A 27014-nucleotide genomic window follows, 5' to 3' on the forward strand; every position below is an offset into this window, starting at 1 on the left:
CTACTATCTTCTTCCTATGGATCATTTCAAATCCCAAGATAGACAGGATTTCTGCTGTTCATGAACCAACTTTCAGAAGGCCGGCACTCTGCCTGCTCCTGCGTTGTGTTTTAATGCAAAATCAGACATTTTATCCATAGATGCCTCAATATTTAAAATAAAAACCCTTAAAGTACAGCTGTACCTAAAAGAAATGAACCCTTTTTTTTTTCTTTTTTTTCGGGGCTGGGGACCGAACCCAGGATCTAGCAAGCGCTCTACCACTGAGCTAAATCCCCAACCCCAGAAATGAACTCTTTAATTAATCAAATACCCACCTGCTTAAAATTCTGTTAGTGTGACATCACACTGTATCTTTCCTTAGACATTTTACACACACACACACACACACACACACACACACACACACACACACACACGCACGCACAATTACATTTGGTCTAATCCCCTAGAAAACCCAGGAGGAAGATACACTGCTGGAAGCGAGTGATAAAAACCAGACCTCTTCAAAGATAGTATGTATGTGTGTTTATATATGTAATATTATGTGTATGTGTATGTATACATCCATATTTAAAATATTATAATGGCCTACAGGCTGTGGTCTGGCCAGTTCTAGCAATAGCTGTTCATGGGAAGGCCAAGAACCTGGCAGTTGTTCCATCCACGAGGCTGGTTGTCTCAGCTGGGCTCACAGAGAAGTCATGACTTTGCTAGGGAGCGTGAGGGCAAGCTGGCAGAAGGCATGACCTAGATTTAGGGAAGACCGTCTTCCGTCTTCAGATGATCCAATCAAGAAGAACCCCTTGCAGGTGTGCCGTGCCCTGTGTGGGTTTCAGTTGACTCCAGGTGCAGTCATTGACATAGGGATCCGCAGGCAACTCGGCCTTGCAGGGCTGCTTACCAGAGTTGATTGTTTACTGGCAGAGGGCATGGGACCTTAATCAGATCAGATTCATCTTGTGATTTTCCACTAGGAGGGACACACCGTGTGTTTTTGCTGAAGCTTGGTGCCCAGACTCCCACAACCTGAAGGTGGTCAAGAAAGTCTTCCAACTTGGCCAGCAGTTACACTCCCAAGGTAAGATGAGAAATGTCTTAGTTTTCAAAATAGATTGTTAACCCGTGTACTGAGGGTCCATTCCACCGCGCAGGGAAGGTGTGGTAGCCAGAGCGGCTCCAGCTCCATGGGTAGGAGTGGGGGTGAACCGGTCACATTGCATTAGCAGCGAGGGGGCCCAGAGATGATTTTGGTCAGTTAGTTTTATTTCTCTTTTGTTCAGTCTAAGACCCCAGCCCATATTCAGGGTGGCTCTCTTCTCTGTAGTTAAACCTTTCTTAGGAAAAAAATCCCTCCCCAGGACACTAACAAAGAAGTACCTCCTAGGTAAATTCAGTCTCGTTGAGAATGAAGATTAACTGTGACAGTAGCATTCCCTAAAGGTGAGCAATTTGGTGTATAGGAAAACCACTTCAGAGAGCTGAGTCTCAGGAGAAAATTAGGCTCAAAGCCTCCACTTGTGACTCTGAATGCTCCTTAGAGTGTAAAGGTATGGTTGATGTGATAATTTCAACTCCACTTAGACAACCTGGTGGGAATTGTGTGTGTATTGGGGGGCGGGTGTGGGATTCAGTGGCAGAGTACTTGCCTATCATGTACAAAGCTCTGGGTTTGGTCCTATTACTGAAATGCAACAACAGAACAACGTGGGATTGAGTGTTTTCAGGTGTGACACATTCCATGCCCTTGAGGCAAGGTCTCCTTCATGCAACGTGAACTCGAACCTGGCCTGGCAAGTTGGATGTTAAGGTGGAAAGCTCACCGTGAAGACACAATGAAGTGCAAGGGACTGTGACCGACAGGAAGATCTCCAAACCACTGCTGGGACACAGAGTGGTTTCCCAGCATCAAAACTAAGTCCTTGAAAACCAGAAAAGCAATGCTGAACAATTGTACAGAATACACACACACACACACACACACACACACACACACACACACACGGACACACCTGGCTTGGTGCCAGGCTTTTATTGTTATTTGACAAGTGTGCAGCCAGCTCTAGCTTGGTCTCCAAGACGATTGCAGATCAGGGGACTAGTGGGCAGTGGCACCTACCAGAGGACATGCCTAGTTCTGACAGGTGGGAGTCAGTATGGAATTCTTAAAAACCTTGTGGAAACCACTTTTGTGCTTGGTCCAGTCATGGCATTGATGTGCGAAGGCAGCTAGAACTGAAATGGGCCGAGTTTAAGCGGCTCCAGTCCGTCAGTGTGTGTTGCCTTGGTGTTAGGCCCCACCTCCAATAGGACAGTGAAGCCATGGGTGTAGCTATAAACAGGTGGTGGTGGGCTGAGTCAGCCGTGCCCGGGCTCATCACCTGCGGCAGGTCCATGCTCCTCAGCTTCAGACAAAGCCTAGCCCCCTGCTACAGCAGATTTCCTACTCGCTTTCCTGGGCCAGGAGGGGTTGGGGCCATGTTAAAGGGGTTTTGGTCATCTGGTGCATGCTGGGAATGGATGAAATTATATGCATAGTTAATGTCAACATTTATATACCAAAGGCCCTGGCTTCCGTTTTCAGCTCTAGATTCCTGACCACAACCAGTGGTTGATAGCCAGGACATGGCCTGGGGGTTGGAGTTAACAGTAGCTGACAGCCCAGCTGGGTGCACCAGCAAGGCAGAAAGATACTATGTGTATCAACATGGCACAGAAAGCCAGGAGAGCTGGTCTGGCATGTGCCAAGATGATCTTAATGGTCTGTCCTCACCTGCATCCCAGTGTCCGTCTGCCAACGAGGCTTCCTGCCCCATTTACTGTTTCCTAGGAGGCACTGACTGGAAGACACAAGAGGTTTTGGTACTGCTGTGGGAGTAAACGAAGGCACCCAGTGAGCCGGGCAGGAGGCTCTGGCGAGGGTGAGGCCCACTTCCTTGTCCACATCGCTCAGGGTAGAGCATGGCCATCTTAGCGGGGGAACGGGGAAGCCTAGCAGAGTGGAAGCTAAACCAGAGGGAGCTCTAGTCTGTGACGCCGCCTGGAGCTGGCAGCTTGCACCCTGCTCTGCAGAGACTAAGAGCCTCTCACGGCTGCAGTCGGCTGTCCTTCCTGCGTGGTAGGCAGTTGTCTTCTTGGAGCAAACGGTCCACGGTCTGGAGCATCCACGTGACCTCACGGACACAATGTGCATCTGGACTTCTTCCACGAGCACAGCTTAGCAGGACAGGCTGTGAAGAGACGACCGCGGCTCTTCTGCTCAGACAGCTTTGAAGACAGGGCCGCTGTGTTCTACCAACTCTGACAAGCTCAGGCTTGGTAAACCAACCCAACACGGCATTCAGCTGCTGAGAGAGAACCTGAAGAGAGGGCCGCTGCTCACTGCTGCCACACACCAGACAACACAACTTACAAAAAGGATTTTATTAAATGGAAGAAGAATCTGGTGGGCGGAATATGAAATATACAAAAACTTTACATCAGACCTCTTTCAGGGCGGTACAGACCAGCTCTTATCACACTGCCCGCACTGGCAGGCTATGGATGGCCCAGGCAGCCCAGGCTGCAGACAAGGACGAGCCGGGACCTCCAGGCCATCCGCGGAGCCGCCGAGGGACTGAAGGGGGCTGGGGCTCTCAGGCCTGCCTGTGAGTCTCGGTGTTCTGTACACACATATGTACACTGCTGCTTTACTTAAAAATCCTTCAAAATTCTGACAGCATCAGCTGTGGAAAAGGCCCAAGGTGCCAGGTTTTGCTCTATTGCTCTTTAAATCTTCCTGGGTTCCCAGTCCTCACACTAAATATGCTTAGTATTCAAAGGGAAGCCCCCAAGGCCCTCACCACACGACCAGACATCACATATCCATGCTTGCGTGGGAGGCCCTGTGAGCTCTTTGGCATCGCACACCAACTCCTCAGAACACTGTCACTTAAAAAAGTAGATTTTCCTATAGTAAAACTTCTTACAAACACTTATTTCTGCAAAATAATGTGTTTCTGTATGTGGAGCTCTGCAAAATATATGTTTTTCTGGAGAAAAAGGACCCAAGCCAAGGGCTGGTATGGGGCGGGTCCAAGTCACATGAGGTCATTAAGCTCCGCCTCCAGAGCAGCGGCCATCTCGTCTGCTTCCGAACTGCTGCCCTCCTCATCATCGTTGCTGGACTCCCCACTGGACTCGCTGGCCGCGTCTTCCTCATTCAGTTTTCTCTTGTGGCCTCTGAAGAGAGAAGAGAAGCAGCTACTGTGAGACACTGGCAAGCCTGCAGCCCTTAATCACCGCAGCACAAACAGACGCCATGGCCACTGCCTTGGGCAGGGCATGCTATGAGGACACACTGCACTTGGCTACATCTCGAGGGGAGGGAATGAACACATCTCCATCCTCAGGAACATGCACGGATGCATGAAGCTACGACGCTGACAGGAATTCTGCAGGTGACGGCTCTGGAACAGCAGAGACCACAGCGAGGAGAGTAGGCCAGACCTACATACGCAGCTGCCTCTAACCCAACAAGCCATAAGGGGTGGGTGGCTCCCACACTACAGAGGAGAGAGCACGATGCTTATGAGCATGGAGAGCTGGAGCAACACCACACAGTGACAAGGGATGACACTGTGGTGCCATGCCACGTTCTACAAAGACTGAGTCACAGAAATGGCCAACGCTGTCAGTCGGCGGCCTTGTGACATGTGTAAGATCCACAGAGGAACAACCAGATAAAGGCTCAAAGCCGGATTCTTTTACCACAACCACTCAAGGTGAAGCCACTGAAAAGGAATCCAAAGTCACTCCAGGCAACCAAGTGCAGCCTGAGCCTTGTTTTAAAACCCATTTCCTCAGGCCAGTGACTTCACTAAACAGTCACCCGCACCTTGTATGACTATCCAACAGCAGTGCGTTTCCAAGCCCTGAGCCCTGTTCCCAGGGAGTCTGCAGACCAGAACTAGCGTGCGACTGCGCCCTCAGCAGGCTGCTTTCCTTAGCCTGAGACAGGGTGACCCGATCTCTGAGGTTTACCTCTGTATAGCCTATATACATATATATACATATATACACATATGAGAGACAGACAGACAGACAGACAGGTAACTATAAACACACACACACAGGGACCTAACTGATCTGACCCTGATAGAGGGAACAGCAACATCAGCCCCCAGTTCCATCCCTGGGAGGAAGAGAAAACACGCTGTACTCGTGGCCACAGAACAAGTTTCTTTGAACATCCACACATGTATGTAGCACATCTCTAACATGTACAGTGGCAGCAAACACACCTAGACTGCAGCATGTGACCTTGCTGATGCTAGTGTTAGGGAAGTGAGGCAGGTACAGTGAGATGGTGAGTGGAAGGAGGCATTAGACAAGACCGTCCTTGACTGTCTAAATACAGAGCCCATTCCAGCTGGCTCACAGGATCTGTGTTAGTGACTTCAACACTAACAACCATGACACTTCAGTCAACCGTAAACCTCCATGAGACTCTTGACTTATCCAAGGTCATCTGCCAGTTCAGCTGCACCCTGCACCTCTGGTCCCATGCAGCCATGCTGACTGAGTGACAGAGAAGCCTGCTGTGTGGGCAGGACACCTTGGCAGGGTGGGGTGGGGTGGGGCCTGTGGAGACAAGGGAACACTCGGCCCTGCCGACACCTAGCTGTGTTCTACACATGGGGTACAGCCCAAGAACACAGAGCACTCACTCCCAGGCTCAGGCCTTCGAGGTCACACAGCATGCTCTCAGGTGGTTTCCATGCAGCAGACACAGGAACACAGAGCTGCCAGGCACACCTCAAACTCTGCCCACCTGTGGGAGCTGCCTGATGCTCCCTACAAAACCCACCAATCCACTTCCATTGTGGCTGGGGCGTACAGCTTGGTTTCTGTCTCTGCTATTCTAACCAGTGTGTACCAAGTCTCACGGTGGCTTTCCTGTACCCAGTGACTATGGCTGCATTTCCCACCTCTGCGGATATTAGGCTGTGCACAGGTTCTCAGTGCTCGGGTCTGGGGACCCACCTTGTTGGAAGACTGGAGGCTCTCAGGTCTGCATCCCTGTAACCGTCCATCCGGAGCTAGCCACCTTCTTGGTTTCTTACAGTTCCTTTTTACAAACAAAGGTTACCCATTGATTTATGGCCAGTACTTTCTATGTAGCTGCCAAAGTCTCAGGGTGTAACACATGGCTACAAAGGCTGCCTCCTGAAAGCTTCAGTCCTCTTTAGGTCTGTTCTACTCTGAGTTACTTTTTCCTGTCGGGAGTAAGGTATGAGCTGGGATTTCTTTCTTTGGCAGTTGCAGAGATCACGGCACAGCACCATTTGTGAAGTCTGAGGGACGATCAGGACCCACTGTTCAAAAAGAAACCTTTTGAAGCACAAGAAGAAACCTCCTCAACACCGTATTTAGCTGTAGGAAAGTGAGTATTTGTTTAACCAAACAGATCACAAAGTTGCAAACACTGGATTTACAAGACAGATGGTGCACACTTGGCCATGTATGTGACACAGTATATGAGACACTAAAAATGGCAGGACAACAATTAAGCCAGAGGACAAACACTACAAGTGAACAAAGCCACCAAAATTCAAAGCAGCAGCAAGCATCAGTTGTTGAGAAATGTAAATCAGAGCAACTTAGGCACAGAACACCTCACTCCCCATGTAGGAGGCTCCTCTTCAAGCTGGGTGGAAGAGCTCAATGCCAACAGGCCCAGCGGCATGCTGACACACAACTGCTTTGACCCACGTCTGCTCTGTCCCACCTGCAGGACATCCTGTGATGGAAATGTTGGTCTAGGATGAACACCTAGGAGGCTGCAGGACAGGACAGGTCAGAGAGTAAAGTGCAGAAGGAGGACCTGAGTTTGGACCCCTAGCTGTAGTGTAAAGTTTGTCACAATGGCGCACATCTATAATCCCAGCCAGGGGTGGGCTGGGGAGGAGGACAGGGGATCCTGGGGACATGCTTGCCCACGAGCCTGGCTGAAATCAGTGTAGTGTTGACCACATGTGTAGACACAGGCTAACAGTGGGCATGTGTACACACACATGAAGACAAGCCAGAGGGGAGGTCACTCAGTCTTGTGGCAATAGAGAAGGAGGTACAGAGCCCATGATTCTGAAGTTCAGAGCCGGCAGAAGTTGGCACAACTTTCACCAGATTCTGAAATACATTTTAAACTCGTTCTTGCCATCCATGCTCAAAAAGCTTTAAATAGTTTTTATTCACCCTCACAAGTGTCTTGTTCTTTTCATGCTCCTTGTCCCAACAGCATCTTCAGATGAAGTAAGCACAAGGATGGGCAGCCCCAGCTGTGACCGTGTGGCCAATGACGGGGGCACAGCACAGAACAGCCGCCTCCCCACTTTCAGGGCCTGCTGCATTTTTCTGTTTAAATGAGTGCCCAGTGCTCAGGCAGGAGGAGACGCTGGGCAGATGGGCTGACACGGAAGCCACGTGGCTGTGCTCTGGAGTACACGAGAGCGTGCAAGTCCACTGGTAAGATCCTTACTCTGCTAATGTCATCGGCAGTAAAACTGACAGCTCAGCGCACACTGTCTGCAGCTCAGAGCCTAGAGGGTCCTGACTGTTGTCTATGCTCGGCCCAGGGACTGGCACAATTAGAAGGTGTGGCTGTGCTGGAGGAGGTGTGACACTGTGACACTGTGGGCATGTACTCCCTCATCCTAGCTGTCTGAGAGCCAGTATTCTGCTAGCAGCCTTCAGATGAAGATGTAGAACTCTCAGCTCAGCCTGTACCATGCCTGCTTGGATGTCGCCATGTTCCCACATTGATGATAATGGACTGAACCCGTGACCCTAGAAGCCAGCCCCAAATATATGCTGTCCTTTAGAAGACTGCCTTGGTCACGGTGTCTGTTCATAGCAGTAAAACCCTAACTAAGACACTGAGTAAATGTGAGGGGGAGAGGTCCCTGGTAGGATCCAGGAAGGATCAGGAGAAATAAGGTTAGAGAAATACAGCAAAAGATACAAGAACAGGTCCTTACAACACCTTTCTAAAGCCAGGGAGAGATAGCCTCGCGGCAGGCAAGCATTCTAGTGGTGGCCCACAGAGCACTCAGGAGAACACAGAATGGTCAATACCTCAACATGGCAACTTCAGTGAATCTAACAGACCCAGTACGTCTTGACAGTAGGTACATTAAAAAAACCAGGAATGGCTGGGAAGAAGTCTACAGTAAAAAGCTGATGGCCCAACCCTCAGGTGTTAGAACCTAAGACTGCAAAGTGCCTTAGAGGCCACTGCACAGGCTGAAGCCCCAGCTCACAAGCTACGTCAGGCTCTTTTGAAGACACCGCTTCCAGCAAACAACGCTGATGCTTAACCAGAAGCCGGTCACAATACACTTACATGGAAAGACATTTTACTACCTAAAAACTAAAGACAGAAACATCAAAGATGCGCACGTGAAGCACCCATGCCTTTAATCCTAGCACTGGGAGACAGACAGGTAGATAGATCTCTGAGTGTGTCAGGCAGTGAAGGCTACGCAGTGAGACTCGACTCCAGAACAAAACCCGAACCCAACCACCAGACGAGAATGCCACAGAAACCCACGTCAAAGACAGTGACAAAGTGATCTAAAGGCTAAAAATGTGGAAGGTACCTGAGCCTGTTTCCAGTGTTACTGTCCACATCCTGGAGACCACACAGGGGAGGACAGCAGCACCACATGTGCCTCCACTGGGTGCCTGCTACAGTGAGGGGGAGACTGCGGGAAGCGGGCAACACTGACCGAAGGAGGACCTTCACTCTTTGTGAGAAAAGCTCACACAGACAGAGATGGCTACTGTCAAATGCTGGTGCCATCTGGTGACTTTCCACTGTCAAGCAGCAACACACACTTCATGACTCCTGGACTGCCATCAGTCACAAGTGTAGTTCTGTATGGGAACTGACTCCCAGTGAGTTCAAGGGTCAGCACTGTTGGGCCTCCTCCTTTCTCTAGTGCCAACCCCTATTCCCCAGCCCACCCCCGAGAAGGCAGGGAAATTTGGTTTATACTTTGGAAAATTTTCCTACTTCCTCCTGGAATTTGCTGCACAGACTTCAGCCACACAGCCTGGTTTTGCTGTGGAGAGTTTATTCCCTTAAGCACTTTTTTTTTTTTTTTTTTTTTTAATACAAACTTCTTCATGGGGAGAGGTCATGAGATAGGATATCAAGTAGCCAAGGCTGCTCTGGGACTCTCAGTCCTCTGGCCTTTGCCTCCCTGGAATTACTCATATGCCACCACACTAAGCTTAACTCTGATAACAGTAGGCAGAGTATAAACACCACTTTTTTCTGTCCTTTAGAAAATCCTGTGAAGGTCAAATTGTTTTTTAAAATTTTTACTGTTTTAACTGGTTTTAAAAGTTATGCGTATAAGTAAAAGGAATGTAAAGGTGGAGTACTGTTTCTGACCAAAAGCCAAAAGATGAACTAATTTAAATTTTAAATGAGAAAGGATAGACACTGGAGGCAATCTGTAAACAGGCTTCTTCTCACTTGCAGGGCACTGGCTTGATAAGACTCTTTCCACACAGTCTCTGGGCAGCCTAGGGCGGCCTAAGCTGTAGCACCCACACCACTGGCCCCACGAGAGTGCAGGCAGTCACCGCTCAGCTCTAGTGGGCGCTATCTCCTGTAATGCCCACAGGAAGCACACTGGTGGGTGCTGTTTTATTTGTCTGAATCTCGAGGAGTTGACTCTCATAGGCTCTAAGCACAGGGGCAGTGTCTGAGCCATGGTGACAGATCAGAGGGACTGCATTACCTTTAGAATAAGTGACTCTTCCTGAAACACAGGGATCAGGCAGCACACGAGGACATGTGTCTGGGATGTGACTCCATGGACACAAAGCAGCAGAGCACATGGCTTCCCCAGAGATGGTAAGACCAGAAGAGGACAGACAGATTGAACCAACAAGACCACAAGGGAAACAGACAGGCCCATGGGAGGAGGAGACAGACAGATGGCGAGCAGGTCCACAGTGAGAACAGCAGGCCAGATCTTCAGTGAGGATTCCTAGCATGGACAGCCGGACTAGGCCAGCATGAGAGACCCAGGCAGAGCTTCATAGGAAGTGAAGCGCAGGCTCCACTCGGCTAAAGCAATGTTTGCAGCACTACAGTTTAAAATACACCACAAGAAAATTTAGGTTAATTAAAAATTACCTCAAAAATTACAAACAGACAGCTGTAGGCCACAGCAATAAATGTCTACAACTGAGATGTTTCGCTTCCTCTTAGTGTAACATCCAATATTTATATTTTGTTCTTACAACCAGCTGCACAATTCCATAGAGAAATATTAGCAGATTTAATTCTGGAACATCTGAAAGCTTGAAAACAGCATATCAAATTCAATGTGGTAGAAGGATATAAATATGAATAATAGATGTAAATTTCCTCCCCAATATTTCAGCTTTCTGGATTCACTGTTGTCACAGCATACATGGACCAGTACCAAGGTTTATTATTCAAAAAGATGCAGAACTATTTTAATAAACACAGTGCTGCTTTACAGCACGTCGAATGCTTTAAGAGTCACTGGCATCTCAAGTGTGCACTGACGACGCCCTGATCACACCTTGTGTGGTTTCTTTGGCAGAGAGGGCGGCAGTAGTCCATGGTGGTGTGTATTAGCCAGTTTACTCCTGTCTTCACTGAGCAGGGATGGGTCTGGGCCTGCTGCACAAGCAGATGCAAGGGTTTCTAACACAAATCAAAAGATTGGTTCCTGTGGCTATGCACGCACGAAAGAGTGTGACTTGGCGCACAGATAAAACTTTGTAGAGAACAAATGTGTGCCTTCTCTTACATACACATTCACACACACTTTGAGAGGTGCGTCCTAGCATGTGGAGGTCCAGTTCTGAACAGGTAGAGCATGGAAGCTGCTGTCGGGAAGCACGACATGGTTCGCGTGTGTTATAAGACATTCGCCTTTCAGCTCTGGAGAGCCTGGACGCTCAGACACGAGCGCAGGGGATGCAGGTCTCCTGGGTAGAAGCGCTTCTGAGTGGTTCTTGCCCCTCCTCCCTGCTAGCCCAGATACTCTGACTCAGGCCAGACTTCTCCATACACAGCAGTCCAAAGACCCGGAGCTTCCTTCCGCCCTCCCCCACAGGGGGAGCAACGTGGGCAAGCCAGCATCACACGTGAGGCTACAGCTACGAGCTCATGGCTGCAGGTCCCCACCCACCTCCTCTACGGCATGCAGCACTTCAGTGTGCCGTGGGCCCGCGGGCACAGCTGTGTGCACGGGTAACTGCCAGGGAGAAGGAAGAACTGTACAGCACTCTGACCACGGCTGCCATGTACTTCCTTCTGCCTGAGGGTTTATAATACTGTTGGAGAAGTATGCTCTTGGTCTAAAGGGCCAGGGCTTCCTGCTGGCAAGGAAGTCTTCCCCTGCCTGAAAGCACCTTCACCTCACTGGACAGCTTCTGGCCATCCTTCCTGCCCTATGTTTCCTCCAAATCTTCCATGTTCACACTTTTGCTGTGCTGTGTCTGTGTGGATTTCTTATCTTACATGGGGCACGTTGAACTTTTGGGTCATATAAATCAGTGCCGGCAAGTCTAGGGAAGTCGTTAGACATTTATTCCAGAGAATCTTCTTCTGCCGAAACTAGTTCTGTGTGAGCATCTCCGTAGCAGTGCTTACTGAGGTCCATCTAAATGTGGGAGTTGGGGCTAACGGAAGCCTCCAGAGAAAGGAAGGGATGGGGGAGGCTTGGTCAACTGTCTTAGCCATGGTAACCACATGCTCTCAATGAGGAAGACAAGACCAGGAGAGGGAACTTGTATATGGAATTATTCCTTTATAAGGTAGGGCTATATTCTGTGTTCGCTCCGTCTGTGCTGTCATTCCTAGGGCAGTGGCAGATAAGAAGCAGGGCCTGCCTGGGGCTTTGTGTCCATTTGGCATATCCCAGGCTGCTTCCAGGTCCTCAGAGCCAGCATGTGTGGAGCACCAACAGAGAAGTCACCTTGAGATCAACATGCCCTAGACTCTATCACCCTAGGTGATAACCCAAGGGTTACGTGTGGTCTGCAAAGCTGCTGTGGGCTTTGCCTTCACTTCCCCAGGACCTCCAGGAACAGACTACCATCACGCTGCACTTCAAACCTGACAGCTGATGGCCATAGACCCTCACACACCCCCAAAAACGCTCCTGCTGGAAGGGAAGGGAGCCATGAGGGGCCACACCTGAGAGGTCATGAGAGGTCATGGTGCACCGCGTGATCACCCTACTGGGTGGCAGACACCTAGCAAGCTCGTGCTGGATCTCTCACCTAGGGAATGTGTACAGAGAGTGCAAGGGCCCTGCCTGCTGTGAGATGGGAAGGAGCACTTCTCGGTAGAGAGGAACATAATATGGCCTCCTTCCTCTGCTAGTCATCTTCAAGTTCAAATGGTGCTGATTCTGAACAGCGTGGCGGCATGAGTCTGACAGGAAGTGCTGCCAAGCTGGGAACCACATGACACACCAAACCTGCACCTCAGCTGCAAGGGTTCATCACACACAGGAGCAGAAGTACTAGGACACTGGCAGAGATGTGAGACCCCTAAGCTGATGGGAGCTGGACCCATCCAGAGTGCCACCTTCCTGTCCAGTTTCTAAGAGGCTGGGCTGGCTCTGTTGGCCACCATATCCATCAGAGGCAGCTCGTGCACGATGGCATCAAAGGGAACTTGCAGCGCTCCCTGCAAGACCTGCTGTGGATGACATGGGTCTTGGGGGTGAGGAATGAGCAGAGGAGGTGAGGGGTGTCCTGTGTGTTTGCTAGCAGACTCTCCTTCAGACTGTGGGCTATTTGTTCTTCTGCCCCCTCTAAGTTCCAAAATAATTAGTCACAATCAGAGTAGCAATGACAGAAACAGGAGCTCTTACCCAAGGAGCTAGTGAGTTGACAGGCCTGTTCCCTAGTGATCACGTGAGCAAATGCCAGCCCAGTCCATCTTGAATGCTGTACCACAGGCCAGCTACACCCAAATGCCTTTTCCTAAATCAGGTGGGTTTTGCTTAGAGGACTCATCCTGACCCTGGCCAGCCTGGGTTCATTGAATAATGTTAAAATGGGGGTGTAGAGTAGATAAAATACAGGCAGGGATGTGCCCAAGAGCCCAGTGAGCAAGGGACAGAGCAGGGGCCAGAGCCTTGCCCACCCCACTCCCCCCGGGAAACATTCTGTGGTTCTCTTCAGCTTAAGGGAAGAGCGTCCCCTATACCCAAGACTGAGAATCTAGAGCTTCCTTAATTCCAGATCCACACAGAATTAAGACTAGAGATGCAGCTTGGATGTGACCTCTCTAACCAGAGGTGGCAACCATGAGCAGGACAAGTAGGGAGAGCACGGCTCCAGCAGGTCTATGGAAACAGCTCCATGTCTTTCTGTCTAGACTGAAAGTCCAGCAGAGACTGTTAGAACATGTAGCCCACTTACATTCAGGCTCACCTGGGGGCAAGGGGTCTAACCCTAAGAGCAGACTAATCCGCCATGATTCCCTCCCCACGGCTGGCCCCAACGTTCCCTAAGACCCTACTGTCTTCCCAGACACGAAGACATATCTACCAAAACACATGACTCCTGCACAAAGACCTAGTACAGAACCTGCTCGTCTCTCTGAGTGTGACGTGACTGCAGCATTTCAGTGAGTCTGGAAAGTTCTCCTTCCTAACTGCACAGCCAACCCTGAATCCTGCTCAGCCGAGATCCCAGCTATCCCAAGCCACTAACCATGGGGCTAGGACTAGCCCTCTACAAGCCACCCCATCTCCAGTTGCTGCTGGTAACTGGACCTCAGTCACAGCATTCTTTCTGAGTGCTGCACTCACTACAGAATGGTCAAAGGGCAGGCCAGATGAGAGCGCACCGATGTAAACACCACTACTGCTACTCTCACTCCGCTTTCTCACGCCGAAGCCAGGAGCCTCATGTCAGTCTGCACATCACACAGCCGCTGGAAACAGCACCAGAAACTGAGCTCTAGATGAGAGCCTGAGGATGTATCTCGCTTGCATTTCTTTGTGAACGGAGGCTCTGCCAGACTGCTGAGCTCGGTACTTCTCTCAGATGAGCTGGTTTATGGACAAAGCATGCTGGTGAGGTGGTACAGCCAGCAGCACACTCTGGGCTGTGAGGACCACACAAAGGACAATGCTAGGGATAAGACAAGACCCTGAGAGAGGGGATAGGGCAAGGCATCTGGGTTGAAGGGCCTACTGTAATGGAATTCTTGGACAAGGACACAGGACAGCACGATATTCTCTGCCAGAAAGCAGCTGTACTCACGTGGGCTTAGTGGATTCACATCCAAGGGCTGAGCGCCGAGTGCAGTGGGGCTTAGTCCCTTTGTCCCCTAATATGGTAGCATGCACTTTCACTGGGTATTTTATGGCTATGGGGCTACGTCACCAAGGCTACATGGATGCAGTAGGTCACATGACATCAAGCCCACAGGAATGCCATATGGCTGTGTATGTATACACCGACACTGAGGAAGCCATGTTTTTGTTTTTTTCTATTTTTTCTAAAAGGGCCCTTAGCACATTGTTTCTGAGAGGACAACAGACACATGTGACCTTGTTCTCAGCTATTCTCTGCACAGGCAGGCACACACATTACGCAAATACAAGTCAGAGAATTATCAGGTCAAGAAGAGACCAAAGGTGGTTATGGAATGATTTAGGTCAGAATAAATGCTACACAGTCCCATAATTTAACCCTGAAATGGCTACACTGGCAGGACTGAGCAAGGAAACGCTTAAAGCACAGTCTTTCTCTCTTAACAGTGAAAATGTAACTCAGGAGTTAGAGAATGTCAACAGGGCAAGGCCAGGGCTGGGACACTTGACTTGGTTATCTTCTAGTCCATACCTTGTAGTGTTTTTCTGAGTTTTACATAAATCCACGTCAATCTGCTAAAGCACACTTTAAAGGCTGGCTAACTCGCTGAGGATGCGTCCTACCACCACCCAGTAACAGCATACGAGGCTCAACAGAGCAGACCAGGAAGCCCACCACATATCCAGAGACTCACTTCAAATTAGTGGCGAATAAGGGACCTCCCATTAGTAGGTCCCTCATTTGTTTACTAAAATAGGTGAACTTTTACACTGTGACGCCAGGAACCCAGCTCCCTCCACAGCTATGCACGCGGGCTATTTAGCAGCCGTGCAGTGGAACGAGGCAAACCAGGTGACAGGCTAAAGAAACACTTCGCAGAGATGAGACCATTTTGTCAACTGAAAAAGCACCAACTAGTCATTAAGAGGAGGGTGAAAAGACATGCATGGCTCCCAAACACTTGACCAGGTACCACATGCTATTCTGACAGCAGCAGATGGAGCCGCTCGAGTCTTGCTCCACCACTAGACTGCCCACTAACTAGTGACAGACACCCACTGCCCAGCTGGGAACTCGGCATCACGATGACCCCTAGATTTAGGGAGCGTTTCCCCCGGCAGCAGCTCCCCCATGGGCTCGAGAGTGGACTCTTGGAACATGAGGACCATGCTCCTACAAGCAGGGCCAAGGGTGCACTTGAGGCCTCTCCTTCATCCTGAGGTGGGGCAGCCAGAGCTCTCAGTGCAGAACTGAGAACCTAGTCGCCATGGATGTCGGACAATTTGACAGTGAGGAGGATGCCAACAAAGGTGGGGTTTCTTCTCTCCCTCTCCACTGCTGTGACAGTGACCTACATGATGCGATGTGTGGTGCTGCCTGCTGTTTGCCTCCCCTTGAGCTTCTCCATGGTCTCTCCACTGTCCAGACCCTTGGCCCCTCCTTACCTGGGCGCACGCGTGCCAGCGGCGCTCCTCTCGCCAGGTGAGGGCAGCCCTGCCGGCTGCTCTCTTCGGGTGCCTGGGGCCCTGGGCTTCCTGGGCTTGCGTGCTCTCTCCTGCTCACTGTCTTGGTCTTCTGCCTTCTTCTTCTCGCTCTCACTGTCATCACTGCCTTCTCCAAGGATGTCGTCCACCTGACAAAAGGTGCAGAGTCAGTGACTGAGCTGTTTTGCAAGTTAGCGTTCTGTAGGGGTCACATGACCCACACCCACCCAGGAAGAACTCAACAGATTCACACTGTCTTCATGCAAGAGCAGGCACTCTGCAGTGCCACTCTGCAGGGGTTGGGTATTCACTTCTGCTTTCTACTTGAACGCTGGGGACTGAAACTAAGCTTAAACGACAGCGGGAGAGCAGAGGAGCACTGACATGTATCCAGGATGCCCACGGAGCCTGCACACGTGAGTCCTCAGAAGGGTGGCAGCTTCCATCCACAGGGACACGCTCTCACACAGTGCTAGGATTTCTCTAAGTTGCCCGTCCTTTCCTAGATCAGTGAGACCCACAGCCTGAACATGGGCTTCCCAGGAGGAAGTAGCTCTGAGATACTGGCATTTGGAGTGCAATTGTGTTCAGGACGGTTGAGCTGGCTTTTCTCTCTTTCCCACCTACCTCAAGCTGGGGACCTGACATGAGGTTGATGGGTAGGAGGAACCGGCCGGCCTGCTAGTCTGCCTGCCTGGGATTCTTGCTGATATTGGAGGGCAGGCAGAGGAAAGTGAGGTGTCATAGTCAGAGAACTTGGGGATGGGGCGAACGACAGTAAATAAAAGCCAGATGACAAGCAGGCATTTGGGGAACCTCACTTGGGTCCAACACTACAGTGAACCACCTTGTACCTCAGTACCAGAGAGGAGAGGCTGGTGTTACTCTGTTGTGCACATGGGAGCCAATGCTATGTAGAGAAGGCCCAGAGCAAGCACCTGACTTTGGCATTCTGGCCCCAGCTCTTAGCTCTACTCCTGCACGGAAGAGATGGGCAAAGGAAAACCTCAGCGTAGAATGGGTCTGCGTCCCACTGTACCAGGGAAATGCTTACTGAATTTTAGCAATGATAATGAATCCTGCCCGTCAGTCCTGGGGAGTAGCTCCACTGTGGGCTTCTACCCACGGCATAGCTTTGCTGGGCAACCTGGGCGAGATACATGGCCACCCGTCTTTGTGGTCGATTGCACCTATATCCCAATCAGAAAGGCATTGTAAACATCTATGCCAGCATCCTGTGTGGCAGACAGCTAACCTGAGCATTCATTAACTCGGCTGGCTGTCCAAAGACCTAGAAACACCTACCTTAAAAGCCAAACCACAACTGTGGACATACACTGAGTCTGGCCTCATTTCAATCAAGTTTCTGTTTGGGAATGACATGAATTTTCCAAAGACATTCTTTTACAAATGTGTCAACTGCCCTTTGAAAGTTATTTGTGATAAGCTGAACTTAAAATATGCAACAGAAAAAGTTGTTTTAAATGTTAAGGCAAAACTTATGAGACATGGAAAGAAATCAATATACACCCCATTGAGTTTTCAAATGTACAAAAAATGGCAGCACAGCACAGCACATCAACTGTGTTGTCCTCAGCACACAGCCTCATGTGGCTCCAGCAGCCACCTTCAGAAGACAGCTCTCTGAGAATCTGCCTTTTCTCAACGTTGCAGCCAAAGGGTATGGTGGGAGGGCAAGAGTACAAGGTAGACAGTGACACCTGAACACAAGGGACAGGAGACAGCAGCCAGCCCACAGCACAGAGGCCTGGTGGCCCTTCCTCCTCTGCAGAGATGGACAGAGAGCCTCTTCCTAGCCTGGTACGGAAGCCAGAGGGCAAGCATGCAGAGCCGATGTCCCGGAGAGCAGCTCCACACCAGCTTCACCACACAGCTAGGGCTGCCTTAAAGGTGCCACCATTCACAAGACTGTCCAGGAGATGGCCTCCAAGGAACATGTTTCTATTAACCTTAAACCTTATCAATGGATAAGGTTTTGGAACCCACATATATATTTATTTCTTTGTTCCAAAGAAACGATATTCTGAGTGGTAGAACTTTCTGACAGAAAGACTGAATGCATTATAGATGCAGGAAGTCACTCTTTTCTGGAAGTTTCTTGATGATGTTACGAAGGATAGAGGGGACTCCACACAATTTTTTCCTGTTGGACAAGGCCTTGTATTTTACAGAGATGGCAGTGGAAGCTCCTCAGTGTTGGGCACTTGAAGGTCAGTGGGACCAAGCACTCCACTGAGAGCAGGAGTCTGTAGCTCACTCCAAGGGCAGATGTCATTTCTACCGAGGACACTGTCAGACAAGGCTGCTTTGGCTACCTAGAAGAGACCCTCCCACTGTGGTCCAGTAGCCTAGTGATCATACCAAGTAGAGTGTCAGCCCAGCCCTCTGGACTGCACTCCTACAACAGTAAGAATTAACCTGTACCAGCAGAAGCAGGGAAGACACTGAGCTTGTTGGCTGACAAGAATGCTCTGAGGCCCTTGCACTTGACTCCTGACCCCGTGAACATGCAGGAGAGGAAGAGAGTGGCTCCTTTAATCTTCTGCATCTGCAATCCTTGTTATGCACCACAGAGAACTAATACCGTGGTAGGATGTATTTTAAGGGGAATGATGTCAACCGAGAAGCTATTTTTATGAACAGAAAATACTTTGAAGGCCAAAGAGAAACTTAAATGACATGTGAAAAATCCCAAACTTGGAAAACAAACTTAAGGTGTTCTGAAACTGCTTGAGAGGATTAAAAACTGTCACACAACGATGGCCTACGGCAGCACATATGTTCTGAAAGTGACTTATGCAAATTACACTCCAAACTCCCAGAAAGTTCTTTACCCCAGAGCAAGGAAAACAAACAATAACCCCGAGTCTCTCTCACAGATAAAGAAGCCATCTTCTCACTGAAACTCTAGGGACCAACAGGGAACTCTAGGGAAATAGAGGGCCAAAGACACAAGATCATTCTTTCAAACATCTATCAACTTAAAAAAAACAAAAACAAAAAACCAAGCACAAACGCCCGATGGTGACCTTTTAAATCACCATACCATCAAAGAACATCTGTGTAGGACAGCTTTGCTTAACTAGGATAACTCTCTAAGATCCAGTCACAAGGTGACGAGAGGTGGCTACTGTTTAATAACAGAATATCCACAAACACTGCCTTGACATGTCTGCTGTGCATCCTGATACTAATCATCAGATGTGTACACAGTACATGGCCACGGCTGAGGTGTTCCCCAGTGTTCCAGACAGTGTCTAATTCAGTGTGAATTACTACTGTTGTTGATCTTAGCCAAATGCTAATTGATTATATGTAAATCAAATATAGACACAAGCAGTAGTAATTACTGTTATGCTAAGAATGGGAGCAGACCTGAGCAGATGAGTGCTGAGAACAGGAGCAGACCTGAGCAGATGAGTGCTGAGTTCTCCGGAACACACCCACTCTCACTGCGTCAGCTGTTAATTAGGGTGCAAACACTGGTGATCGGGATGTTGTTTTCAACACATCCTGTTGCAACAACACACAACCCAGCCTTCACCTGGCAAGCACCAGCCACAGTGCTTAGATTCTCTACCTAGGAGGAGCAAACCTTGGGGGCTGGGGATGGCCTGAAGGTGGGCAGTCTGCCAAGGAGAGCGGTGACAAGTGTGGCGCTTGGCTGCTGGCCACTCTGCTCTTCTCCCCGGCCGGCCACTGAAGGCACTGAAGGCCTTGCTTCCTCTGCTGAGGGTCTTCCCCAGGAGCAGGCAGGCCCAGAGATGATAGCGCTCCAATCGCCCACAGTGCCCTCTACCATTTCTTCAGCTCTCAACTCCGCCTGCTGGGTTTTTAAGTTATTATTTATTAATATCTGAAGAGAAACAGCTGTCCACAACAGTAACGCAGAAAGATGAAATCACAGACACAGAATTCTCTATCACTGATCTGGGAAGCCTGCAAACTCAGGCACGTCAAGAGTCTCCTGGTCTCATGGCTGACCAAACACATTCTGTCCAAGAGAGTATATAACACAGGGGGACCATGAGACAGAAGATGGGAACCGTGCCTGCTGAAATCACAAGATAAACTCACAAACCAGCAAACAGGTTGGGAATAATACACACAAGAATTTACATTTTGACCTGCACAACATCTCTCCTGATCCATAGGAGTCCATGGGGTCACTGACAGTCATAGACAAGAGTCCATGGGGTCAGTCAGGCCTTGGATAATCCCCCTCCTCTCTCTCCACACATTAAGGAGAGAGTCTACACAAGTCTAGCTAGTGACCATGTGACAAAGGATCCCCCACCTCATGTGCACAAGCAAACACAACGAGCCATGGTCTCTCTGACCCCAGCAGAAGGTACTGGAATGTCTGAAGCTGAAGCAGACACAGTGTGGATTTAACTCGTCCGCCTCCACGCCTGGTCAGACCAATCTGTACAGAGAGGCTGTTGTCTGCCTCCTCCTCCTCCTCCGTTCTGATACTCCAGCCGCCATTTCTTCTAGAATTGTCCTGCTCCAGCCCCCTTCCTCAGTCAGATTCCCTGTGAGCACTACTCCAAGGTTCCTGAACCTCTGTCTGTTCCCTTCCATGGTTCTTAGGTGGTCTTCAGGATGAATCACTCCTGAGATTATGTCTTGCAGGATCCATGTCATTTCCCTGTCACCTTGCCCATGATGGTTCCACTGGTGGGTTTCACTGGTCTGCCGCACTTCCTGCAGCGCTGCTTCTGGTTCCACTTCTGCAGTCACCGAGGGACAGCTCACCTTCCAGTGGCCACATCGGGGGCACTGACGTTTCTGTTTGACCGTTTCACTGCCACAGTCCTGCCTCTCATGGTCTAGGACTGACTTAGCAGATGACTTTGCCTTCTGTGGACAAGCTCCAAGGGAAGCCTGGAGACCCTGTAATGCTATACACGGCCTCAGGCCCTGGGGGGTGGGCTCAGGTATCTCCTTCACCTGCACTCTATCTGTTCTAAAAGCCGCTGGTCCCTGTCCTTTTCCTGTTGACCCTGTGACAGGCTTGGGCTCATAACCTGCACAGAGGATTCCTTCCCAGGTCCCCCTCTGAAACTGACCCTCAACCCCACTCTGCGCTGGGCAGTAACATGAAGAGTTTTGGGACCAGAGTTGCCCTTAACAGAGTGACGAGAGTCATGAGCAACGGCACGCTACACCCCACCCCACCCACCAAACTCTCAAACCACAGGGCTGGTTTTGATGAAAACACTGACATTTTACTGGGACCACCAGATGTCCAATGGCGAAGAAGAAGCTCGGCATCCCTGCCTTTACCGTAGCCATCCCCTTACCACAGCCATCCTTCCCTGGGAAGCTGGGTCAGTCTGCACATAGACACGCATGACTCCAGGAGTGCCTGTGCAAACTGGTAACCCTCCTTGGAGACTGACAGTCCTCAGATACACATAAAGAGATATTTTCAAGATTTATAAGGACATCAGAAGAAATGGGACTGTCAACGGTCACTGTTCTACAACCCACATCCTTGGTGTGGCAGGACAAAGGCTGTCTGTCTGTCCTGCCTACTTTGCCCAGAAAACTTCACACTGCTTTTCCATCAGCTCAGTGCTCCTGGTATGGGGGATGGTATGGTTCCACACTGTCAGTGCAGCCAGTGCTGTCAACGAGACCAGCAGAGGTCTCAAGAGAGTGTGCTCTTAGCTGCTTCCCGCCCTCATGTACAAAGTGGCCTGACTTTTACAAAGTGAAGGCACGGTAGAGCGGCTCAGGCATGAGATGATGCCAAGGATGGGAGGTTCTACTAGCAATGCTCACTACACTGCGTGAGGGCTTGTATCTGTGCCCTGTCCCCGGGGACTGTTACAGCTCCCCAAGAAAATTCTTAACTCTTGCAGGGCAATGGAAAAGAACCAGTTTCCCTCAGAAAATACTAAGTGCTGGACAATTTGCCTCCAGCAGAGGACATGTCGTATGCAGTAGGCATGTGACACGGTACCCAGCAGGAGTGGGGAAAGCGTGATGTGCAGCAGCACAGCCCCACACTGACAACAGCCATCACCACCAAAGGGACAAAGTGCCATGTCACATGATACCTGCCACTGCTGGGTTCCCCAGAGCTGCAGGTGCCTAGACGGGGACTGTGCAGACCAGTCTGTACAGAACAGCTTGCAGGCTCACTCTGGGGTGTCTGTAGGACCCAGCAGTCACTCCCCTAAATAAGCTCTCAACAAAGAGGCTTTAGACAACCAGGTAATAATGAAGATGCCTCAGGGTTTCCATTGTCTCCAATCACCTTTAACTCTTAAGCATGAACCGAGCATACAACCATTAAGCTTACAGCTTGTACACATCCTAACCAAGTGTATAAACGTTCAATAGAAACAAACCTCCAAGACCAGCATAGGACTCAGCTATAAAGGTGTTTGCTGCCACACCCGACAACCTGAGTCCTGTCCCCTGGCCCACATGGTAGGAGAAAACCCACTCCTGTTACTTCTCCTCTGGTCTTCAGTATGCATGCTGTGACATGCTCCCTGCCCCCAAACAAAAACCAGTAACAACACAACACAAAACAAGATGACCTTCAGACTACAACCTTGCACTGGGGTGGCTCAGTAGTGAAGCTTATGCTCAGGTAAGGTAAGCTCGATCCCCACCCACTTAACAAGGAACTCAATCTTTCTTTGAGAGAAGGTGCTATATACTGGGAGTGGGAGTGGCTAACAGTGCAGTCATAATGCACACAGGCTGTGACTGAGGGCAGCCTGATCAGAGCTGCTGGCTCCGCAGAACTGACCTGTATCAACGCCTCCTGCACGGATGCTCACCCACACACACACCTCACACACATGGTGCTCACCTTCCACCCGACCACATCTATGTCCACATGCACTCGTGTCTGCCTTCCATTTGCAGATGCTCAGCGCATACAGGACAAAAGCAGCACACACAACCCTCACTGGATCTGCTTATATTTTAACTCTCTCAACAAAGAGTTGAGACTGTTTTCTAGAACTTCTGACTCTGCTGAAGGCAATGGAGTATTCAGGTGCTGCCCACATGGCAGGGCACCAGTCAGGCCCAGCAAAGGACCAGGCCAGAGGGGCTTTGGAGCCATGTTAACAGTGACCCCTCGGCAGTATTCAGAGAGGCACTGGGAGGCAAGCTGCTGGGAACCACCTTTGGGAACCACCTTGAAGACCACAACTCAGAACATGCTCAGGGACATAGCCTGCCTTCAGAATTTCCTCTGTGGGGCCACAGCACACACGAGTGACTCACTGTCCCAGGTATTCTAGGATCTCCGGGGACTTCCAGGTGGAAGGCAGAGAGCTGCAGAGACAGCAGGAGTGAAATGAGCAGTGGAGCCTCACAGACCTTTAGTTCAAGAAACTATACGCCATATTTAAAGTACTTTTACTGGCAAAACAAAAACAAAACAAAACAAAACACCCACCAAAGAACTGGGGGGGGGGTTATCTTTTAATGGAACAAAAACCTGCTGATAAGACAAGACAGAATTCACATCCTGGCAAGGAACTATGTCACCAGAAGAGGAAGAGGTAAATGATTCTCATCTTTGTTATGGATGACAGCTGTTATATCTGAGCAGGGACTCCGGTCTTCTTCCCACGCACCAGGAAAGCCGGGGCGTTGTACTATGCTGAGCAACCTTCCCTCGTTCTGTGCTTCACAGGAGATGAGTCACAGGACAGGAGTCACTGCAGTCAAGACTTAAGAGATTCAGGCAGCTTAGGGTTATGAAGTGCTGTTGCACCTGCACCAAGCTCGACTGTCCCTGCATAATGTGACAGGGGATTGTGCATCTCCATGCTTAAAACGACACACAGGCATCTTCCATGAGAAACACGTCTTTTAAATAATTCAATAGTGTCTGCGAAGGCTAGAGGAACCATGACCTGCAATCCAAGAGACGACAGTGGGCCTTCATGAGAGACCTAACTTAGCGAGAGCCTTGCTGCATGTGCTAGGGGAGCCAGAGGAGAAAAGGCAACTATGTGCTGGGTATGTGTCCTCCCTCTGACTGCCTGTAAGGGAGGTACTGGGCACAGGCCCATCATGTAGAACCTCTGGGACAGAGGAGGGACTGGTGGCCTCCTGTGGCTCTATAGGTTTCTCTGAACTACTTGGCTAGGCCTGGGATGCACGGGCACTTGGCCTCAATTGTTAGCCATGGCCATGGGTGGTCAGGGTTGTTGGTAGCACGCTAACAATTACATCACAGGAGTGTGGACTGCCAGCACCCCTCTCAAGGGTGGAGATCTTGCCCATCAGGTCAGCTAGAAAGGCCATGGCTGGGTTCTGCTCAAGGGAGGAGTGTGACTGCTTCACTGTTATGATGTGCCTCTTCTCTCCAGCATGGACTCAGGAGGCTGAGGCCATATATTGGTGCCTAGACTGTTCTCATTTTTCCTTGTAGCTGGCAAACTGAATAAATTAGGAGTGTAAATTAGAGTGTAAATTCTGACCATAAGCCGGACTGACTGAGGTAGTCTCTGCCTCCAAGAGGTCTGTCAGACTAGCTGCAAAACTCTTGGTTCTGATAAACACTTAGGCGGTCAAGTTCATGCTGTTCTGAGACAGCTGAGAAGCCCCTTTGCAACAGCATCTTGGTAATGTAATGCATATTACGTTGGTAAACTGGCATGTGTTATTTAAGCTCACTGAGAAGCTGGCTCAGACCCACACACGTTGTTCCAAAGTGTCCTCCAAGACTTCCTATCTAAGGATTAGCTAGCCCACCTCAACTCTTGACAGGGAGTGAAGAGAACAACAAGCAGCTCAAGAGTTAAGTGTCATGTCCTCAGGACACCTAGGAGCCTTTCTATCAGTGGCTAGTGTTATTCAGTCTACGGTAGAGCAGTGCCTACAGCGGGAAAGGGAAATCAAGTTCAGCCTAGGAAGCTCTTCCACAGAGAGAACAATCAAGAACCCCAGCCGACTGCTTCAACTTAACATGCATTGCTGCTGGGTGAGTCACAGTGCCTGGTCCCATGACAGTCTATGTGCTGTTTGCTGAATGCTCTTTCCCATGGAATCGGTATCCAAGGGGACCCTGTGCTCTACCCGAAACCTGGATTGGTAATTCTACCTTACGCCCCTACAGGGCTTCCAGTTGATTTCTGGGCATGTTTGTAAGCACCTGACTGGTGATGCTACTTTCTGTTTGCTCTCGTAATTGGGCCACTCCAGTCATCTCTGCTAGATGTTTTAAGTACTTGATTTGATGGTTATCTACTGACACTTCTATCTGCTATTCATTTTTCTACATTTGCTTGCTGTGTACTCAATAAATTCACCCACTCAAAACCAGGACAGCTACCAAAGACCATGGTCTGGACTGTACCGAGCAAGTAACTATTAGTTAATTAGTGATTAAGGTCTGGGCAGTCTAATTAGTCTGGTGACTTACCCAGTGCTACTAGTGATGCAGCAGCCCACATCCTGCAAGCCTGCTTGTTCTGACACAGAAAAGCAGCCTGCAGGTAGCCCTGCCCCCTCTTCATGCTGGTCCTACCTTGGGGGCTATACTTGATTATCAAGAACCTTTGGCTTCTACATGTTCCTAGAAATACACACAGGATTAAAGCAGCTAAGAGAAAGCACAGTGTTGGCTTTTATTAGCTTTGCACATTTCTGTCGTACCTTTTTTGGCCCATCCCAATCTCTAACTTGCTTTCTAAGGTTGTGGTTCTCTGTGGTTCTGGACGGAGAACGCCACCCTCAGTGCAGTGCTTGGAAGAGTACTGGCTCTGTCCCAGCTCACAGCGGTGGCAGCGGAGGTTCCATTAGGTGTTTGGACTCGGGGCAATACATCTTCACCAAAACCTCTGTAAATCGAGTCAGGAGTGAGGGGTGACATGGGGAATCCTGCCTACCAGGTCAGGGAGAACGGACACAGTGGGGAGAAATGGAAAGTAACACTCCTGAGTCTCCTTTTTCTGTAAGCAGGCCCTCCCTCACCACAGGTATAGTGACCCTGTCACAAGCACCATGCCTCAGCCATTCACCATGGCTCCCTTATTCTTGTGTCTTTCATGCCTTCAAAACCAGTATGATGTGGACAATACTCATACATTGCTAGGTTCCGCTGGAAGCACAAGATGTAGCCTGACCCCCTTGGCAGCCATCTGTCTGCTGACCCAGAGGAAACATGTTCCTCTTGTCCCAGTGAAGCCTAGAACATTTCACCTCTGGTGCTCAGCTCTGACAATCAGACGCTTCTCAGCCCCAGGCACACAAATTTGCAGCAAAAACATCCACAAATAACCCCAATCCAGGTAAGGGCAAAAATCCTGGTTCCCCTCTGAAACATTTCTCCATTGTTTGCATTATTCTTACCATACTTATCTTCCAAGCTCCTACCAAAAGGCCACTAAACAATTAGCACTCATAAGCTTTTTTGGCCCAAAGATCCAAAATCTCCCACAATCTGCCAATAAAACAGTCCACAGCACCAGAAGGCACGTGGTCAGGTTCTCTAGTAACAATCCTGTTGCTATGATAAACACCTCGACCAAAGCAGGCCTGAGGGGAAGAGAGGGCTTACTTGGTTCTGATTCTAGGCCAGTCCATCACTGAGGAAAAACCATGGTGCCAGGACAAAACAGCTAATCACAGCACACCCAGCGAAGGTGGAGACAAGTGATTTCACCAGGGCCTGCCTGCTTGCCACTATGCTGGGCAGACTTTCTTCACTCTTAGACAGTTTAGGGCTCTGTCTGTGAATTGGTGCTGCCCACATTCAGGGTGGGCCTTCTTGACTCAATTAACAATCTAGAAAATACCCCATAGACATACCCACAGGCAACCTGATCAAGGTCATTCCTTGCTAAGATTCACTTTCTGGGTTATGTCAAGTTGACAGTTAAAACTAACTAACAGAGTTATGGACAGACGTGTACATTTTGTACCCTGCCATTACACACAGTGCCAATGGATGCTGTCTGAAATGCCTTGGCTCAGAGTGGAGGCTGATGTCTGTCATGAACTGCAGTGCTGTTCATACAAGACTGTCTGCTCTTAAAGAAACACAACAGTATAGAAAACAATGAATATTTTCCTATCGTTAGGAAACAAATATGAAATTAGTGTATTGCTTTCATGTGTATTGTATTAAAATGCTGATTTTTAAATTGC

At 49.6% G+C, this 27014-nt stretch overlaps 1 protein-coding gene and 1 long non-coding RNA gene across 3 annotated transcripts in view; one reads left to right on the forward strand and one right to left on the reverse strand.

Annotated features, from left to right (window-relative positions):
• Nucleotides 1-851: 851 nt before the first annotated feature.
• On the forward strand, nt 852-10566 carry LOC103694249 (uncharacterized). Its single transcript, XR_015643095.1, has 4 exons — nt 852-1081; nt 6301-6424; nt 7280-7506; nt 7617-10566. It is a non-coding gene; the product is annotated as an uncharacterized LOC103694249 (long non-coding RNA).
• Ctdp1 (CTD phosphatase subunit 1) overlaps nt 3405-27014 on the reverse strand; it is a 61084-nt gene continuing 37474 nt past the window's right edge. Inside the window, exons 12-13 of one of the 2 annotated variants that reach the window (NM_001414395.1) lie at nt 15819-16006; nt 3405-4221 (exon numbers count right to left, since the gene is read on the reverse strand). In NM_001414395.1, coding sequence (NP_001401324.1) covers nt 4080-4221; nt 15819-16006 — 330 coding nt within the window. In that variant the 3' untranslated portion in view covers nt 3405-4079. The remainder of the gene's footprint in view (nt 4222-15818; nt 16007-27014) is intronic. The other variant, XM_087592287.1, reaches the window with a different exon arrangement.

This window comes from Rattus norvegicus, chromosome 18, assembly GCF_021556685.1.
Source record: "Rattus norvegicus strain SHRSP/BbbUtx chromosome 18, alternate assembly SHRSP_T2T, whole genome shotgun sequence".
NCBI lineage: Eukaryota > Metazoa > Chordata > Mammalia > Rodentia > Muridae > Rattus > Rattus norvegicus.